This window comes from Mytilus galloprovincialis, chromosome 5, assembly GCF_965363235.1.
Source record: "Mytilus galloprovincialis chromosome 5, xbMytGall1.hap1.1, whole genome shotgun sequence".
In the NCBI taxonomy this organism is placed as follows: Eukaryota; Metazoa; Mollusca; class Bivalvia; order Mytilida; family Mytilidae; genus Mytilus; species Mytilus galloprovincialis.
The window spans coordinates 38,014,384-38,028,419 of record NC_134842.1 but is presented as its reverse complement, the minus strand read 5'-3'; the positions used below and the strand labels follow the sequence as shown (position 1 = coordinate 38,028,419).

Genomic DNA, 14,036 nt, shown 5'->3' with positions numbered 1-14,036 from the left:
GATGTTTTAAATGCAGGGCATTATTGAATTGTAGGACATCCGACGGACAAGGCAGTACTTGCAGAAATACAGAAATAAATGTTTTGAAAACGTATATGATAGGTTGGTCTTTATTGCTTATATGAATTTCTTATCCTAAAGATTTGTTCAACGATGACGGAAAAAAATATCATTTACGAATAAGATTATAGTTATCGTACTGGAAAATATTTTGGTACAAACACCTTGTCCGTGTCAATTCAATTTTGAAAATTTTAATTACACTGGTAATTTGTAATCCTTATTTCTGACCGTTTACCAAAAACAACACATAATACTTAAGGCATTGATGGATGTGTCCTTCTACATCCCGATCTATCCAAATGCAAAGACGTAGGGAATAGCATATCTATACATAAAAAAGGTGCTGAATGTATTAACATTCGCATAACTATACACACATCAAAATATTTAAACATTGTAGATCACCACCGAAAACTGAAAAAAGCACATTCTATTAATCCAAACAAAGTTCAGACATTGTTTCAGCAATCAAAAACGTAATGATGTTGAATCATAAGCGAACATTTTGAGGTTATGTGTCCCCATCATATTGAGATAAACCATTTCACTTGCTGATGGAAAAGCTTAATTGTACAATTGAGTACAACAGGGAAGATTTAATATAGCTCCAATTCATTTATAGAGGGATTTATTCACACTGTAAGTTCATGATGGTTCCGTTGTAGTCAGAAATCAGATTTGTCATAATTAATCAATCGATATGTTAGCGGCAATAAGTAAATAAAGCATTATGCTTAAAACCTAGGAAATACGCTATACGCTTATGCCGGCCTCATATATTGACGTATAGTCCGACGTGCACAAGACGTACAGAGAAAATTGACTTAGTCCGTATACGTTAGGTGCGCACAAGTGGTACGCTTATCAATCGTTAGACGAGCGTTGCATAAGTGTGAAGTACGTCGAAATGCCAAGGTTACGTTTGTTCATCACTTACTGCAGCATAAAAATTCTCATCCGTCTCTAGCATTTGTCAAGTTTGTACCTGTTTGCTTCACGCACGTAATATATACGTTACAAAACGCGTTGGAAAACTCTACATATAGGTTTGAAACACGCTTAGGGCACGTTGTATACGCCTCAGGATCGTTCGACTTTTAAGTGGACGTATGCTAGGGGTGTTTCTAACATACAAGTGGCGTACTTTTAGCGCTCCGTTTGTAACCAGTGTTTTAAAACTTTAACGGTAAAAAAGTCAAACTATTTTAAGTTTTTATTGTCGATAGTTACCTTCTTTTCTGGTGTCACAAGTTAAATGTTTGTCAAATGATCATTACAGGTTTTATTTTTTCTGTATGAGGTTTCAGATATTTTAATGAAATATAATCCCATATTTAATTATATACCTGTTATACTCATATAACATGCATTGAAAAATATAAGGCAACTACATAAACCTGTGAGAAATGTGCTCATCGTTAGAGGGGACAAAAAGATTATGGCTGTCCCAAATTGAAAAATTGACAATCGTCAGTTTTGGAATACAGGTTCTCATGTGACACTTAACAATTCAGATATAGAAAAGGACGGAACATGCTATAAGTATTATATTTTTTTACATTTATTTTCTTTTGGGAACATTTTAGCAATAAGAAATAGAACATTTTGGATTATTAGGGTTTTATGTGAGCTGCAGAAATTTTTCAAAGGATTATTTATCTTAAAAAAGAAAACTGTTTATTAGTTTGTGTGGAAGTTAAGTTACCAGAGTCGAAAATCATAACTGTAAGTCGAAATTGAACGGACAATCAAAGACACGAATTTTATCTCAAACATCCATTGCGTGTTTGCTACTTAAAAATGGTTATTTCCAATATTTATAAAATGCTTTATTACAAAAATTGACAACAATTCTTTAACATCACTGGTTAAGAGCACAGAAATGTTGATCGTACAACACTTACTAGAAGCAGAGATGAAACGAAATTTGAACGGATTTTTGTTTAATATAGGAAGACAATACGTAGAAAGGACTTTAAAGTTTTCGAAGGAGGCCTTCCGCTGAGATTTGCTAGTGCAATGAATATTTACTATTTGACTCTCTATGAAGCACAATGCCTCCAATTTAACTGAATGAATAATTTTATTCTTAACGTCTTCCATGTAGTATATACGTCATAACACTACCATAGTGTTTGCTGCTTTGTCGGCTAGTACAAAAACACAATGTTTTGCGGGTACATGAATTTTCCTTTCAATAATAGAAATGAGGATATTACTGTTGTTAAGTGCCCATCTGCCGATGATTCAGACAGTGGTGAACACATAACGAACAAGAATCCGTTCAAGTTAACATTACAATACAGTGGTGAACACCTACATGTAACAAACAAGAACCCGTTCAAGTTTACATAAGTTTATGTTCAAAACAATAATGTTTCATGAAATATAATTTATTTCTTTTACGTGTTCTGATATTTATAGATATGATTTCATTTAAATGCACTAAAACCTCACATTTAAGTAGAGTTAATTCCGTAATCATTATATCCAAACGTTATCTAGATATTTCTCATACAGAAACAGAAGATGTACCATTTCTCAATAAAGATGAGAGTAACTTTTAAATAGGATGGTAAGGTATGAGGGTTGATCCGGTAATGTTTTGATATTCCAAGAAATTGCATAATGCTTACAAAGACTGACACTTAATTTCTAAATATTTCCGTAATGTGAAATGGAAATATCAACAATAATTAGACATTTATTTAAATTGGAATGAGGAGACTTTTTTGTATGAAAATTATTTTTTTTTGTCTTTCTATATATACAGTCATATAACCATATCTACATAGAAAGGAAATGATTACTCGTACATGTACAATAAATCCCAAACGTTGCAATTTCGTGTTGTTGAAATAAATATTTTTTCAATCATTATACATTTTGATAGAGGCCGAGTTTAAAATTGCAACACTTCATGTATCTATTTTCTAACTAGGATTAACATTCATTTTAGTATAGTCTCTGAGTTGTTAATCCTAATTACAATATAGATACATGCTTTTGCTAAATCACCGTGATCACAGTGTTGCAATTTTGGATCCATTAATTCTTTAAAAAAATCGAAATGTGCTTTATAAACATTGATAAAAAGATTTTATTAAAATAATGTGCATTGCAATAACAAATTTTATGAGCGTCCGGACCTGAAATGTGTCCAATATATTTAGAATGAGCACCATCTCAGCTCGTTCCCCGATTTAAAAATATGTACGCTTATTAAATACCTGAAGAAATAAAGATTTGTTCTCTCCGTACCACATTGTATTCAGAATATCTGTGACGGTTTTATTGTCAAGAAATGCCTTGTTTTCTGTCTTAATTGCATCTTCTAAGTACCCATGGTTCACCAACAGACGACCAGCATGATTTACTGATTCACCGAGCTCATTTTCAACTAAAACGTTGCTTGAAGAAGCATCGTAAATAAATCCTGTAATCAGTGTTGCTCGCTCTGTGAAATATCTATAAGATATACCCATTTACTTAACGGTGTATGCATAGAACATATTAATGACGACAAATCTATAATCTATAAATTTAAATATAGTGTTCAGTGTTGATCATTGTCCAATCTTGTTTGTGAAGTAAAGATATGATTTTTTTTTCGTATTGAGGCAAAGGTAATTTATATTATACTTTATATTCAGGTAAAGGTGTAGTCATCGATCTTGCTAAAATTGGGGAATATGCCGAAGAGAAAAAAGACTATGTGCACTTTGATATGGGCCTCAGCTAGCCCCTAAAAAAATGTGTACTTGTTCAGTAAAAATGAACGTTATACTTTACCCCAAAAAATATGAATGAACTAAAATTATAAAAACAAACAAAAGACATAGGCCAGAGGCTCTTGACTTTGAACAGTCCTTAACCTGGTTAGGTAATGTTTCCAAATTATGCCCCGATGTGTTCTACGACGAGAAATAACTTAAAATATGCATTATCTGACTTATTATACCGTACAAATTTTTTTTTTATATTGATTTGTAAAATGTAGTATCCTGTTTTACCGACCACATTAAATTGGTATATTCCTTTCTAATGCGTTCAGCTTTTAATTCGCCCTTCGGTACATTTAGAACGTGAAATAAAACTCACTAAGTAATCTAGATATAAACCTTATAAATTATTATCCATTAAAAATTAAAATATACTGTAACTGCAAGAAGTAAGACGCAAATTAATGAATTGGTACCATCCAATAACGGTGAATAAAAAATACAAGACACTTTGTAAGTTATTTATTGTATCAACTAAGTTTATTGAAATGGGGGTGCTATGTTGATGTTTTTTCTATTTGTAATGAAATTTCTATCACGGAAAATATTATTATTTTTCAACAATAAATATTTAGAACAATTTTCTTTTAAATGGAAATTTATATAATTTTTTAAAGATAATAAGGATTTAATTCTACAACCTCATCATCATCATCATCATCATCATCATCATCATCATCATCATCATCAACAAATTATTGAATAGCTCAATAGCTTGCATTTAAATCAATTTGTAATTTGACAGTCGGCGTGACATTTTACTAATATTCAATATACATTTTATAGTATTTGCTTTGGTATTTCCCTTACAGTTTCATTCTTTGTGACGTCTCCCTCTTTGTTTGCTCATTCTTCTTATCATCACTAGCGTTTTGTAGAATTTTGCATCCAACTAGAATATGACGAATTGAAACCTGCAACATAACAAAGTGAAAAAACAAAAATACCAAACGTCATGACAAATTCAAAACTGAAAGTCCCAAATAAATTGGCAAAATTAAAGCCTCAAACAGTCAAACGAATGGATAACAACCATTATATTCCTGACTTGTTACTAACATTTATTCATGTAGATTATTACACAAGATTAGGAAATTCGATATTATATTTTGCGAGAGAATTGCATTTCTTACCTTTTGATAGAAGCACAGGAACAGTGTGTTTACCACCATTTTCAACCCAAGAAATGCCTGTACCAAGTTTTTGTCCTTTCGTTTGATGCGTTTCATTTTTTCATTTTGTCATTTGATTAAGGACGTTCTGTTTTGAATTTCCCCGGAGTTCAGTACTTTTGTGATTTTACTTTTACTTTTCGGGAGAAATGCTTCTATTTATATGTATATGTATATATATTTGTTGTTGTTGTTAATACCTTATCTATGTCATTTTTTAAATTTAGAATTGTACAAGCGATGCTGTGTTCGGTTTTAATTTCAGAATTTTCAAAACGGTTATAGGTAATCAGAATATATTCATTTTACATCATAAACATAATGATGAAAGATACCTATAATCCGAAATATTTATAGATAATTTAATTTTATGCTTCTTTTTATAATTGGTGTTGTTCTGTTAACTTTTTAGCTGTTTATTATTTACTTTATTTATTTTTGATATGTAGCGTTACTCGTTAAGCGCCCAGGTTAAGAATGATCGTTGACTTGTATCTACCCTTATAATATAAAATTATGATTTTATTCGTTACTATTATTCAAAAGATTTATCAAACACATGTTTCTGCTACCCTCAAACAAACACTTTGGGATTCAAAGATAGAAATTGAACGAAAGTAAACCTACAAATGCGTATATTTCAACGAAAAACCCGTCTCAAAGTGATACAAAGGCTTTTTGCAAAATATCTTCAATCTTTACTAAAATTTATCACTAAACAGCACATCATAGGTTCTTTAAGGTTCTATGGAAATATTGGTTCATGCTAACCGAACAAAAATGAAAGATATAAATCATAATTTGACAGATTATGACAGATTTTGAGTATTAAAAAAAAATCACATTTCTTTGAAATTCGAAAAATGTATTGTTGTTTCAGATTCTTCAAAATGAGTCATTTCAATAATTAATGGTTAATGTCGCAGGATGTGAAAAGGGTAAGTTCAGTTTGTGGCCCTGATTATATAGTTCAATGTTACAAGATAAAAAAATGTGTTTCGTTTACTCAAGGAAGTTTGTTGCTCAGTTTCAAAATAAATAACTTTCCATAAAACTAGTATATATTGATAGGGCATTAATTGAGGAGTCAAAAAAGCAACAAAAAAATATAGGGGTCAATGTGCTTGTTTTCGAGATATTAGTCATTGGAATTTTAGCGGGAAAATGTTCTTTCTTGATTTTTCATAGCTTTATCATTGACCAGTTAAAGTTCTCAAAAACTATTAAAAAAGAAATAACATTTTATAAGACTTTAACAAATGGCTTATAATTATACAAGTAAAAAAATTAATAAAAAGAAAACTTAGGGTTCATGGGAAAAAATTTTCAGGCATTCAAATGGATAAAACCAGAGGATTTCGAAAATCTGACAAACATTTCAAAACGTGACAAGCAAAAATCGTTAAAGACATGTGAGAAAGCTGATTAGAACTATTTGTGGCAAAGATTTATTTTATAGCTATGATTTTAACATCCTAAATAGCGATTTTGGCAACATTTTACAAAAAGGGACCGGAATTCGACCATATTTTGGAGCATGAAACATAGAGTGCAAGCTTCAACAAACTGAATCTTCAAGTAAGACATGTAAAATAGCTTTACAAACATTATTTTAGAAAATCTTTCTAGTCGATGTTTGCGCTCTATGTTTCATGTTCAATAAAATCGATTTGAACAAATACATATATGATTTTAACATTCCGCTCTTATTTCAATAATACATTCTTTTACGAAATTCAACATTCAAATATTCGACTTTAAGTATAAGGTTACTACGTTTCATTATCTTAATTTAAATAAGATACATCAAATAATTCGTTTCCAACATACAGTATTCAACATACTACCTTTTCGATCTGGAATATTGATCATTTGATCTAAAACAATCAACATCGATCACAACATTGTCAAAGGATTTTACGTTAGTTAAAAGCGGAAAAACACTGAAAATCACACTTTGCCACACTTTTTTCAATTTAGGGTATTTGATATTTTTATTTTCCAACAGAGATGAATGTGTAGATGCCCGTCTTTTGCATTATGTTCCTCGTTTTTTTCTCTATAAAGAAAAAAAATTAAATGCATTAACCGTGTCCAAATCCTTACTGTGTCCACCTTATTACTGTGTCCACACTCTTTGTTTCAACACTTGCCCAATTGTTTCACGATTTCGCTGGCATCTTCTAGTAATTATAATTCGGATTACTTTGCTTGCTCGTGACAATGGTATTCGACAAGGAGAAAACTTATCTCCTTTTCTATTTTCTTTACTTTTGATAGACTAAAAATAATTCTTAGTGAGTTAAAATATTACATGACTTACCAGAACTATACCAGAAGATCCGGAAAGAGAATTAGAAATATATCTTAAATTTTTTAATATATTGTGTCGAGTACTCGAAAACCAGTCCCGAGGAAGCTTTGTTCATTTAAAAAAAATATGTCCTCCTCACTTAAGACTTTTGAAACCTCTCTCTCTCGTTTTGTATATACTGTATTGTAAAGTAGTTATTGTTATCTCTTTACTGATGTCATACATTGACTTTATGAAAATAAAGATATAGATTTAGAGGCCATAACTATACCTGTATGGATTATTGATTTAATTTATTTGTTGATTGATTAATATTTAACGCCACTTTCAACACGTTCATGCTATTTTGTTGCGGTGAGTTTATATTGGTGGAGAAAGCAGAAGTTCCAAAAGAGACCACCCGACCTTAGTTTGGAAAACTGACAATTCTCGTCAATTAAGATAGGTGTCGAGTTTACCTGCCACATGCGGTACTCGAACTCACACACATAAGTGTCGACAGACTAGTGATACAGTAGTTAGGCTATTCACACCCCTCGACTAACGAGTGCCCATCTCTTTCATCCGAAATTGTGTAAGGAGATATGGAATGAACTTCAACTCGTTGTATTTCATTTGCTTTCAGCTTTTTATTATGTTTTCGTGCATATATTTCACAACTTTAATATAAATGGTTATGGATGGATGCTTGATGTGCAGCGGCAAATTGATAATCATATTCGTCAGCGTTCCATAGGTGAATCAGTTCATTTGTAACGGCAAACTTGATGTTTGCTCGCATTCATTTTGATAAAGGCAAAGAAGACAATAATCAGAATCGCATATCACAAAAATAAACACATGTGCAAATTGCATATTACACAGAATACCGATAACTGTTAACTTTATGCAACCTTTTTAGTCATTGTTTTTTTTGAAAGCTTAACATTAAAACTAACTTACAAATCCTGTGTCTACAAGTTGGATTGCCCCAGAATATAACTGTTTCCGTAATAATGCTAAAAATATGAGTCCAATGGCATCGGAATTCGAGACCGCCCGCTTGATATCTATTAAAAATATTTGGATTTACAAGATTGTAGTTGATGAAATATATTTTGTTATGACAAACAGTATAGGCAAAACATACGAGTTAGAGAAAAAGTAATAGGATGTTTACTTTTACTAGGTAAACACGTTTAATGATCTTATAGCCTCAAATATATATTTATTTATGTTTACTGAACAATATCAAAATGGTTAATGTGTAAAAGATTGCAAAAGAGTGGTCATTCAGAAAAATACTCTGATAATCAAAGCACTACAAATCATTTGTCTGCTTGGAATAAGTTTGAAGTAGAGTATATACACATGATATACATTCTTGAAAATATGGATGGGATATAATTTATTTACGATAACATGTATGCGACCATTAGTTTCAGTATGCCTTGTCTCGATGGCTCAAAATTTATCATTACATATGTCATTCTATATTTATGACACAAGCAAAAACAAAATAACAACTATTACTATTACATTGTTACTAAGAATTCCATTGCTATTTAAAAATTAAATACAATATATTTACCTTTTTCCTTCCAATCTGTTGGTAAATCAGTTATTCTGGACAAAGCTGCCAAATCAGTCCGTAATCCACTGGCAAATGCAGTTGTCAAATCCTGTAAGTGGTTATTTGTTAAATGTATATAAGATTCTCAGTTAAGCTCGATATTTTAAAGTGACACTTCTAAAATGAAGTCGTGTCTAAAAAGAGGGCCGCAAGAAACCAAAAAGACAGTCAAACTCATAGATTAAAAATAATCTGACAACGCCATGGCTAAACATGAAAAAGACAAACAGACGAATCATAATCTTAACGTTGCTTTATATTAAAAAAAGAACCACTATTACTGAAGTGTCCATCAGTCATTTGGGTCATCATTTTAATTCGCTATACTTCATATTGATTTTGATTTGTTAATACGAGGGATATTATATCCAATTTTTCATGAAAAATACTATTTTACCCTTCATGTAGATTCTTGCTCAGTTGTGCACTTTATTAAATACGAATGACTGTTATGTTATGTCGTCATAGTTTTTTTTGAAACTTAGTAGACTGTGATAACAGAATATTCAGGATTATAAGTATCACATAGCAGAGAGGGTGAAGTGAAGCTTGATTCTTTTGACAATGATTTCTCGGGGTAACGATCTTCTCTATCCTTATATCATCTATACGATATATATAATATTCTCTTCCAACAGGATTGCATAACAAAACATGTTGAAGTTCTTGAAAAAGATTCACATTATAATTCATTATAAGGTCAAAGTTTCATGAACTGGTTGCTTGAACTGATCAGGTTGGTACACGACGTTCATAAACACGAAAACAAACCCAGATGCATGTGATGTGTAAGCATGCTAAATGTGATTGTATCAAATCAGGTAGTTCTGTGGTTATTATTGGTTTGGGTCTGTCATATTAATTTTTCGATATTCTTTTTTTTTATAAATTTCAAGTGAATTAGACATACAAAAAGAAATGAAGTATTGCCAATCAGACAACTCTTGACAAAAAACACATGACACAAAACTTATCAACTATAGTTCACAGTACGGCCTTCAACAATGAGCATAGTCCATACCGCATAGTCAGCTATAAAAGACCCTTGAAGTGACAACGTAAAACATTTCAAAAGAGAAAACCAAGTTATGTGCAAAATATTAACGAAAAACGAATATGTAACAAATACACAAACGACAACCGCTGAATTACAAGCTCCTGACTTGGGATTGGCTCTAATATACAGAATGAGGTTGGGGTTAACATGTGGAGAGGATCACGACCCTCCCTTATCCTGGGACAGTGGTGTAACAGTGCAACATTAGAACGAACTATAAAAATCAGTTTAAAAAGGCTTAACTCATTTGATGGATACAAATACATATACTACACAGAGTGGACGTGGCAGGGTACTTGTATATCTGAACAACAAAAAGACATTAAGTACAGATCAGATAGTATTTACAGTTGCTGACCGCTGGTTCAAAACCACTAACAACTAATCAAAAGATAACGCATCTATGAGTCGACAGTTTGGTCTCTCAATTGACTCGTTTCATATTTTTCAATGTCGGGATAACTTAAAACCGACTATCCGATACGGGATTATCTCATTGCCGAAGATTTTACATTTATAAAAAGAAGATGTGGTATGATTGCCAATGAGACAACTATCCACAAAAGACCAACATGACACAGACCTTAACAACTATAGGTCACCGTACGGCCTTCAACAAGGAGCAACGCCCATTCCGCATGGTCAGCTATAAAAGGCCCCGATAAGACAATGTAAAACAATTCGAACGTGAAAACTAACGGCTTTATTTATGTAAAAAAATTGAACGAAAAACAAATATGTAACACTTAAACAAACGACAACCACTGAATTACAGGCTCCTGACTTGGGACAAGCCCATACATAAATAATGTGGCGGGGTTAAACATGTTAGCCCTCCCCTAACATGGGACAGTGGTATAACAGTACACCATAAGAACGAACTATACAAATCAGTTGAAAAAGGCTTAACTCATCAGATGGACAAAAATACAAGTGGACGTGGCCCGATACTTATACATCCCGACACAAAAAGACACAATGAACAGATCTGAGAGTACTCGCAGTTATCTGACAGCTAGTTCAAAGCCACTAACAACTAATAAAAAAATCATGCATCTAAGACTAAACTATCATTCCGTACACATCCAACATCCAATGGATTTAGTGTAAAGTTAAAGTATTGTTAACAGCAATCGTGTGCAATAAAATTTATTATCCACGTTAAAAAAAAAAGGATTTAGTGTAAAGACGTCATAAACAGCCAGAGAAAAACATGACCTTGTGCAATGCCAAGTTACAGGTATCGACAGATTGTAGATCCATGAATATGTATATGCATATAACATACTAGTAATATTTAGTTAGCTTTTAATTTACTGATAACAAAATCAATATTTATACCAATAAAAACAATATTCAATTATCTTATTACAGTGTTAAATAGGTAACCTTTTAGAATAAGTTTATTTAAAGGAGCGACAAGTTTACATGGTACAACCAAACTTCAAAACCAAATCTTTATATCTATGGAAAAGTATCTATGTTTTAAGTAATTTATGGTAACGATATCCCTGGTTTAATAGTTTACCAGTAATACATAGGTTGCGTTCGTTAAAATCAAAAACGTCACAACAGACACGGGCATAGCGAATAAGTTGTGTAATATAAACACCGTAAGATGGTGCCAAAGGAACATGACCATATAAAAATGGAAAATTAACAATAGGGAACGAAAAATTGTCTCTTTTGTCGTAAATTTTAGTGTGGAGTTTTTCCGTTTAAAACCGAAATATCTAAATCCAGGAAAGGACAGTTATTATCGAATAAATTTGATTTATTTACAGTAAGTTCCTTGGGGTAAATTTCAGCAGTATATTGAGAAAATTCTTGATTATTTAACGAAAAAATATCATCAAGATAACGGTAAGTGTTGTTGAATTTATCAATTAAATGCAATTTCGACGGGTTTTTACTGAGTTTAGTCATGAACTATGATTCGTAACAGTACAAATACAAGTCAAGTCTGCTATTAAAGGGGCACAATTAGTGCCCATGGGGATACCTACAACCTGTCGATAAACTTTGTTGAGGAAACGTTCATAAATATTATCAAGAAGAAAATTAACAGCTTCAATCATATCATCACACCTCCAGTAAGTATATCTAGCATATTTACCTTTCTCATTAGAGAAGAAGGCTTTAAATGATTGCCCATTATCATTACATCTACATCATTGTAACTAAGATTGATAGTCGTCTCGTTAGCAATTATACCACATTTCATTATATTGTTAAACGAAAACATGTTGAATTCGATACCAGTATTAAACTTCTTAATTAGATAATGAACTAATTACTTAAAAAAAAACAGAAGTTAATAATGGCAGTTGTAAAAATTCACTTGACGATGTATCATTTATCTGGCGTTATCTTAATGACGATAAGCATTTCATTTAATATATTTTTTGTATTACAGCTTTTACATTAATGCTAGCAAGACAAATCTTTGTTTGGCTTGCTTGCTTTGTTTGTATCAATGTTTGCTCAAGCATGGCAATTAAGATAGGCGGGGTTTCAGCTTGTATACATCATACTTAAATTTTATTGGACGTTATGTTTGAGGTTAAGGACACTAAATTTTAAAACATCACATGACAAATATTCTCACATGTTTCCTTACCTGTAAATATACAATGCAGTCAGGATTCTACTTCGTCAAAATTATCTCCCCATTACGGCAGTTCATTTTCACAATCGTAGAAATGGAAACCAAATTTTTTTCGAACATATGCATTTTCATCATCCAACTTAAAGATTGTCGTCAAATACTTTTAGTAAAATAGCTATTCGAACACACCTACTCTGATTTTGTGATTCATTGGATAGGTATTTCACTTGACCCCTACATTTCATCTTTTAGTATTGTGATTTTTTTATGTTATAAAGTCAACCTGTAGCTTTGCTATATAAAAATGATAGAATCTGAAGCGAGATGATGTATCAAATATTCTTCCTTTGTACGTTTTCAACACAAAATATTCATCGCAAACACACCCTAACATAAAAAAAGGTGCACTCGATTTTCTCTTTTCGATACAATTGTTACCCATTTATTGGAATTTTTTCTTGAGTTACATAAATGAAAGGGCAGACACGGAAACAACTGAACTAATAGATTGATATGTTATAAAAAAAAAACCAATATTAAGTTTATATTTTTCTTTCATTGACCAATTATTGTATTTTTACAGGTGAGGAAACATGTGAGAATATTTGTCATGTGATGTTTTAAAATTAAGTGTCCTAAACCTCAAACGTAACGTCCAATAAAATTTAAGTATGATGTATACAAGCTGAAGCCCCGCCTATCTTAATTGCCATGCTTGAGCAAACATTGATAACACACAAAGCAAGCAAGCCAAACAAAGATTTGTCTTGCTAGCATTAATGTAAAAGCTGTAAATTACCTGTTCATAAATGTAAGCAATAGAGCGATGATCAAATGCCATCTTGAAAGCGTCTTCTGGAATTCGCCATTTTTCGATCTTTAAAAGGTACATCGATAATGCATTTATATAAATCTCTTTGTCTGTCTCCTGAAATTGTTGGTTTTACTTTACTAATAGATTATCTTTTCTTTTGATTTTTGTCAGACATTCAGAATTTCCTGTTTTATTGTTCGAAGTAATGCACAAAAAAATGACTCTAAATCCTTTCGTAATGTGTTTGTGTGTAGTTCAAATAGGCATTAATGAAAAATTTATAAAATCCTTATTATTTTTTCTATTTTTGAAAGAAACAAAGTGTCAACTTTTACTATATAAATCGTTTAGAGAGAACTACATGTATTTACCGCCAAATTTAAATCGAATATATCTCAAGAAACACGGTCATGGAAATTTTTTTGCTTTTAAGTCATATTCTATTTGTACTCTCCATCTTTAACAGACTTTTTAACGCTTGTTTTAAAGTCATTATATACACATTTAATTCAGCAAAATTATCAAGACGAAGTGTTTTAAGTAAGCACTCCTCTCGAAGGCCAGTTGTTTTTTCGTGCTTTCTCTGCTAAAAGAAAAAAACTAACCACCACGAA

General features: G+C 31.6%; 1 protein-coding gene across 1 annotated transcript; it reads right to left on the bottom strand.

The window, feature by feature from the left end:
• Positions 1–3,266: 3,266 nt before the first annotated feature.
• Positions 3,267–13,530, bottom strand: LOC143077066 (uncharacterized). Its single transcript, XM_076252951.1, has 5 exons — positions 13,408–13,530; positions 8,902–8,992; positions 8,274–8,380; positions 4,656–4,759; positions 3,267–3,531 (listed from the first exon to the last, which is right to left on the bottom strand). Exons 1-5 carry the CDS (start codon positions 13,498–13,500, stop codon positions 3,267–3,269), a joined length of 660 nt encoding a protein of 219 aa, XP_076109066.1. The 5' UTR covers positions 13,501–13,530.
• Positions 13,531–14,036: the final 506 nt, after the last annotated feature.